The sequence below is a fragment of the Poecilia reticulata genome, linkage group LG21, assembly GCF_000633615.1.
Source record: "Poecilia reticulata strain Guanapo linkage group LG21, Guppy_female_1.0+MT, whole genome shotgun sequence".
Lineage (NCBI taxonomy): Eukaryota > Metazoa > Chordata > Actinopteri > Cyprinodontiformes > Poeciliidae > Poecilia > Poecilia reticulata.
This window is the reverse complement of record NC_024351.1, coordinates 9,758,510-9,764,859: the sequence shown is the minus strand read 5'-3', so window position 1 is coordinate 9,764,859 and position 6,350 is coordinate 9,758,510. Positions and strand designations below refer to the sequence as shown.

General features: G+C 44.7%; 1 protein-coding gene across 2 annotated transcripts; it reads left to right on the top strand.

Annotated features, from left to right (window-relative positions):
- The first annotated feature begins 411 nt into the window (after window positions 1-411).
- mycn (MYCN proto-oncogene, bHLH transcription factor) lies at window positions 412-5,223 on the top strand. 2 transcript variants are annotated; one of them, XM_008397616.2, is made up of 3 exons: window positions 412-659; window positions 1,048-1,705; window positions 4,217-5,223. In XM_008397616.2, the coding sequence occupies exons 1-3, from the start codon at window positions 579-581 to the stop codon at window positions 4,990-4,992; spliced, it is 1,515 nt and encodes a 504-aa protein (XP_008395838.1). In that variant the 5' UTR covers window positions 412-578; the 3' UTR covers window positions 4,993-5,223. The 2 variants fall into 2 exon arrangements, with proteins under 2 accessions (XP_008395838.1, XP_008395839.1); XM_008397617.2 differs by having other exon boundaries at window positions 546-670.
- Window positions 5,224-6,350: the final 1,127 nt, after the last annotated feature.

Here is a 6,350-nt window from a genome sequence, read left to right as displayed (position 1 = left end):
TATATATATAATACCTATTTTATCACATTCATGATTCATTGTTTAAATTAGTATATAACTTTAAGAATGTACATTATTTTTTACTTTATTTTTTTTCCCATATAGTGTGTTAAAACCCGTGTAGAGTGAATGGGGGATAGCTTACATAGTAAAAGTTGATTTTTACAGCACCGGGAAGGGCTCATTAGCAAATGAGGGTTAGGGTTTTTGCATCAGCCAAAAGCTTCTCATCTTAAACTTTTAAGACAAGCCTGAAGCAAGCTTTTTCTTTTCCTCCTTTCTTTTGGTCTTTGGCTTGTTACCTGTATTTTCCCCCATTTGTTTAAAAGAAACACTTTCTTTTAGATCAATTCATTTCAATATTGAAAGTATGATCTCCATTCACCTTGAAAGAAGGATTCCAGCCTGCCTCTCCACTCCCGCATCACATCCCAGTCCACAGCATAGGTAGGAATTGTCCCTCCCCTAAACCAGCCCGTGTGGGAGGAGCTTGCTTTCCTCCCCTCAAAACTAAAGTGTATAACACTCTGGAGAGACCCACAATGTGTGTCAGAGGACCGTCTTAGCTCCAAAAGTAGATGACTGATCCAAATCTGGTGTCTGTATTAACTGCTGACTGCAAGACACGAGAAATATCGATTCACGCGTTTTCAACCCAAGTAAGGACGAGGTGAGCATCTCCTAATTTCAGAAGATATTCTTCACATTCTGTATCTATTGTCTTATATATCTCTAATAAATAGTCATCAGATTCGAATGTTGTCATTCAATTTATTTTCTAACAAAAGTTGCTTTTTTTTGTTGTTGAAAAGAATAGTGCAGCCCTCATTTGTTTTGCGCCGCAGCAGTGCGTCATGGACACATTTACGCACGGACTCCTTTGAGATTTGTGCGGTTTTTTAAAGCCCACGGTGGAGGCCGTTTAGAATCTGTGTGTGGGCTTTTGACTCAAGACACACTTTCTGTGGAGCACTTCTGTTAGAAAGAAATGTGGAGAGACGCTCTCCAGCAGCGCACGCTGACTGAACCTCTCTTGTATGTTCACAGGATTTTCGATTGTTGGATAGAATGCCGGCGATCATCAGTAAAAACTCCGATTTGGAGTTTGATTCCTTACAACCATGCTTCTATCCGGACGAGGACGACTTCTACCTCTGTGGTCCCGACGCTGCGCCACCGGGGGAGGACATCTGGAAGAAATTCGAGCTGCTGCCCACTCCGCCCCTCTCTCCGAGCCGCGCAGCGCTACCGGGAGAGCCGGCGGCCGCAACTGCCTCTTCAGAGGCAGATCCTCTCGGCTTCAGCTTAGGGGACCCCCTGGACTGGGCTTCTGAGCTGCTGCTCCTGCCCGAGGACGACATATGGGGGGCATCCGACGACGGGGACCTTTTCGGCTCCTCTGTGGATACAAATCCCAACAACATCATTATCCAGGACTGTATGTGGAGCGGCTTCTCCGCCAGGGAAAAACTGGAACGAGTGGTAACGGAGAAACTGGGTAAGGCGATTTCAACGGCATCGGCCGGGGGAAGGAACGCGTACGTCAGGGTGCCGGAGGTGGTGAGCCGCAGCTCGGTGTCGGAGTGCGTGGACCCCGCGATAGTGTTCCCCTTCCCGGTGAACAAGAAGAGCAGCAGCAGCAGCAAGGACGCATCTGGGACTGTTAGCGCGTCCACGGCGAACGGAAGCGCAGCTAGTGACTCCGGTAAGAATCAGATGAACGCCGTAATGTAATTGAATATAATTGTTACACTTTAAAAAAAAGAAAAAAAAAAAAAAAAAAGCGATTTCTCAAAAATATCGACAATGTCACATGTCTTCTCCGAATTTTCACACATTACTGTTACTATTTGAAGTCTGGTATATCTGTGAGACAGGATCTTGTTCATATGACTGGCCCAAAATCCGATTATCCCGTCACATTCAACACGCGCACACACACACACACACACGCACGCACGCACACACAAGCCTGCAATTACACACGCATGCAAGCACACAGACGCACACTGGAGTAGTGACACAGTGAACCGTGGTTTTATGTAATCAGCGGGCTCTTCATCCGGCAGATGGCAGTAAAATAGGGAATTGTGCGCTTTGCTGAACTCAGTTGGCACCGGATCCAAAAAAAAAAAACAAAAACAAAAAAAAAAAACACCACAGCAGCAGGCTGCAGAGGAGGGGGAGATGAAAAGGTTTTCAATAATGTGATGATCTGATAAAAGTGTGCCGTAAATGCTTTCATTACGCATGGATGAGGGAGACAATTTGAGCGCAGTTGGTGATAAATTGGCATTTAAACAGCTTGGCCAAAAATTTTGCTGATAACTGAATGAATATCATAGACTATACAACAATACAACAGGAGGCAGTTGTGTGTTAGATTGGAAAATTACCGTGCATTGCTTTTGGACTCGTATCTCCCTTTCCCCTGCCCCAGGAGCTCCCTAAATAAACACTCACACAAGTCCTTATCCGTGTGTTTTTGCTTGGAAAACAATACTACAAAAGCCCCCGGACTTGGCACAGAGTCCAGACTCGGTCAGTTCTGCCTCTCACCTTCTCTGCAGTAAAGGAAAGAAGTCACTGAGTCCTGGCTGATTCTTCTTCTTTCTTCCCCTTTTTTTCTTATTTTGGGGTGGGCGGGGTGGAGGAGTGTTTTGAGCAAGCGCTCCGCTCTCGACAGCTGTCTTCCTGGCGCCACTCCAGTTTTGGGGCTTAAATTGTGGTGATCCGACGGCCTGCCGCCCCACAGTCCCTGCGCACTCTGCCCCCAGACGTGTCCATCTTCTGTTTTGGAGTTTATTTTATTTTTTTTAATGAAAGGAATACACACTTTTAAAAGAAGAGTTGTATGGGATTATCCTTTCAGTTTGACACATTTCAAAATTTCAACCCCCTTTTAATAATAATAATAATAATAATAATAAAAGTCAGTTTTACAGTCAAATTGCCAAGTGGAAGAAAGAGCATGTAAAAACAACCCCTCTGAACTGCATTCAATGAGCTGTTCCTTTCTGAGAGTGAAACACCAAAGAGGCTCACATGTGGCAGAGTCAGCCACACCCCCTTCCCAGCTCCCTTCATTCAGCCAGCTGTGCTCAGCTTTGTTTTGATGTCAGCAGCAGTCTGTATGAGCGATCAGTATGTGTGTCTGGTGTCTGAAGTGGGTTACCATAAGCTGTAAAATGCCACACTCCACAGATGCTCCTGGGCTGATAATGAAAGCCATTATCACAAAGGCATTTTAACTGCGACTCACACCCCCTGCCTTCCACTTGTTCACTTCCAGGCACTCAAAAAAAAAAAACCAAAAACAGCAACTTAGGTTTGTTAAAACTTGGCTGATTTGCTCAGTTTTAGTTCTTCTCCAGTGCAGATGTTGGATGGTATCAGATTTTCATGATTACCTGAAATATATGGTCTCTCGACCAAACAGCTTGATAACTGCAGTTGTAATTAAGGTGATGGGCCAGCCAGGGTCTTCATTGGACTTGGACTTTTCAGTAGGACATCTGGACTGTCGGTGTTTTTCGTAACATTCAAATCTGTCATACTTCAAATGTATGAGAAAATATTGACTTTCCTTCAGCTAGCTGACTGGCAGTGCACATCAACAGGTGAGGGAGGGGGCAGTGCAGTACTATTCTACCCTACAACCAAAGAAAGCTGGTCTACCACTTTCTCTGGCCTCTTCTTAAAAATGACTTCTAACCACTTTTTGCGGTCTTGAGTGCATGACTTGTTAAAACCTTTGAGTACCTGGACGCTGGTATCCAGCATATGTGTACTCCGTCATATGCCTAGACTCTGTTAAAGCTCTTTCTACTATCTCAAACACTCAAAGTATTACCGAGGCTGCGGTAACAGACTGACGGCATTAGACTAATACTGTCTCATCTCACCGAAGATTAGCAGAGGTTTTGAAGAAGGGAATTGGAATACAACTCAGAACTCCAGTCTGTCTGCTCAGTGCTGAGTATGAACATGCCAATGCCTGCAGAGCAGATTAGCTGAGAAGTGACTGACATTAAGCATTAAGACATTTTTGCCTGAGCTAACGGCGTTGAGCAACGTCCTCTCCCACACGCATTCCTCACTTGATCGCACTAATTTATGAACATATTTACCTGTCACCTTCTGTCACACGTAGATTGAATTGTGGGAATAATTTGCATATCAGTGACAGTCGGTTTTGTCCTTGTTTTTCTTCCAGAAGAGGAAGACGAAGATGAGGATGAAGATGATGAAGAAGAGGATGATGAGGAGGAGGATGATGATGAGGAGGAAGAAGAAGAGGAGGAAGAGATCGATGTAGTTACAGTAGAGAAGAGACGCTCCACAATCAGCAAGACGTCTCCAATGACCACAGGTATAGGAACCATCTGTGTTAATCCCAAGAGCCAAGACGCAAGAGGGATTGTCTCAGGATCTGGGGTCGTGAGTCGGTTCATCAGCCGGGCCCCTCAGGAGCTCATCCTGAAGAGGAGCTCGGTCCATCAGCAGCAACACAACTACGCGGCGCCCTCGCCCTATGCCTCAGATGATGACCTGACCCCACCTCCAAAGAAACAGAAGACGTCAGAGACATCGCGCCCTCCTGTCAGAACCGGTTCATCGTCCTTCACATCTTCCTCCTCGTCCTGCACCTCTGCTCCCAGCATCGCGGGGGCCCGCAGCAAGCGCAGCACCAGCGGGGACAGCAGTCCGCGCGGTAGCTCCGACTCCGAGGACAGCGAGCGCCGACGAAACCACAACATCCTTGAGCGCCAGCGACGCAACGACTTGCGATCCAGCTTCCTGACCCTGCGCGACCACGTCCCGGAGCTGGCTCACAACGAGAAGGCGGCGAAGGTGCTGATCCTGAAGAAGGCAACCGAGTACGTTTGTTCACTGGAGACGGAGGAGATGAGGCTCCAGCAGGAGAAGGACAGGCTGCAGGCTCGCAGGCAACACCTCATGCGCAGGATGGAGCACGCTAGGACTCGCTGACAGACAACCGCTACAACATGAAACCCCTCACATAGACCCAGGAGGAACCCCTCTCACCATCCTGAACTCCAGACATAGGCCTATAAACTTAAGCACAGACACACAGGCCTTTATATCTGTTGGACTTTTGCACACAGAAACACTAAAATCTCAGAGGACATTTATCGTCAGATGCCGCTACACAAACCTGGAAGAGAGAAGAGAAGAGGATGCACAGGGGGGGGGGGTTGCTGGAGGAACGCTCAGACTTTTACTGCCGCCACTTTTTTTGCACATTTGTTGACGTTAAGAATGTTTAGGGTTTACTTTTCAATCCAGTCACATCGAGGAAAGACAAAAAGAGAAAGAATGAGGAGGGAGACAAGAGACACTTTTTTTTAGTCTTCACTCCCTCTGGTTGTTGTTGTTGTTTTGTTTTTTTGTTTTTTTATATATATATATCATTTCTACATGTATGTTTGTTTGTTTTTTTGTACTCACTGTGACACCAGCCTGGAATTGCGTGATTCCACACAGGGATGGGTGTTGGAGAGCACTTTGCTTGGAGAGTTCAGCAGTGCACGCTTACCTTTGCCTTCATCACTGCAAAACTGAAAAATGAAACGTAAAAAAAAAAACTGATGACCGAGGCGTCATAGCAGACACAAACAATGCCACTACAGGTTCTTTTTCCTCTCACTCTTCTCACACTGGTGCTCAAACCAAGTCAGTGGATGTATAACTGTGCACCTTGCTAGGCGACACTTTTGTATATAACAATAGTGTACAGACAAAATACACTCAGATCTGCCTTGTTTTATATTTACACTTTTGTTCTTGTTTTTTTGTTTTGTTTTTTTTTAATATTCAAGTCAGGAAGCTGCCAATAACTGGACTGTAAGTTTATATACTTTTAAATGTACTGTAAGGTCTCAGTTTATGAGAGTCAGAAAAACTTTGTAATATAACTGCGTATTTTTTTCCTTCTCTTTTTCTCTTTTGTATATCACTACGTTTTACACATTTATTTGCTTTTAGTGTGATACATACTAAATTTGATACTTATATTTTCGTAAGAGAATGCATTCTTGGTAGATATCACTTTATCTTGTCATTTTTCTCTCTTATCAGACAATTTTTTTTGTACAGCAGATGTGTTCTATCCACATGTACCTGGACTCCCCCCCACATCCCCTCTTTTTTTAAACTTTCCTCTTTTGTTGATATTTTTAACTATCGGGTGCATAGAACTGGGTAAACTGAAATGTTTTGTTTTTTTTCACTACATTAAATGTACCTTTAGTGCTGCAACTCATGGCACTTTTGAAATACCTCATTTTGAAAAATAAATAGACAAAATTTCCTGACTTTTTACGTCT

What these genes read in the sequence shown, in the direction of transcription:
- mycn (XM_008397616.2), top strand. Translation starts at nt 579, where the DNA reads ATGACTGATCCAAATCTGGTGTCTGTATTAACTGCTGACTGCAAGACA. An exon ending in TTCACGCGTTTTCAACCCAA is followed by an intron (nt 660 to 1,047) that starts GTAAGGACGAGG and finishes GTATGTTCACAG; the next exon opens with GATTTTCGATTGTTGGATAG. An exon ending in AAGCGCAGCTAGTGACTCCG is followed by an intron (nt 1,706 to 4,216) that starts GTAAGAATCAGA and finishes TTTTTCTTCCAG; the next exon opens with AAGAGGAAGACGAAGATGAG.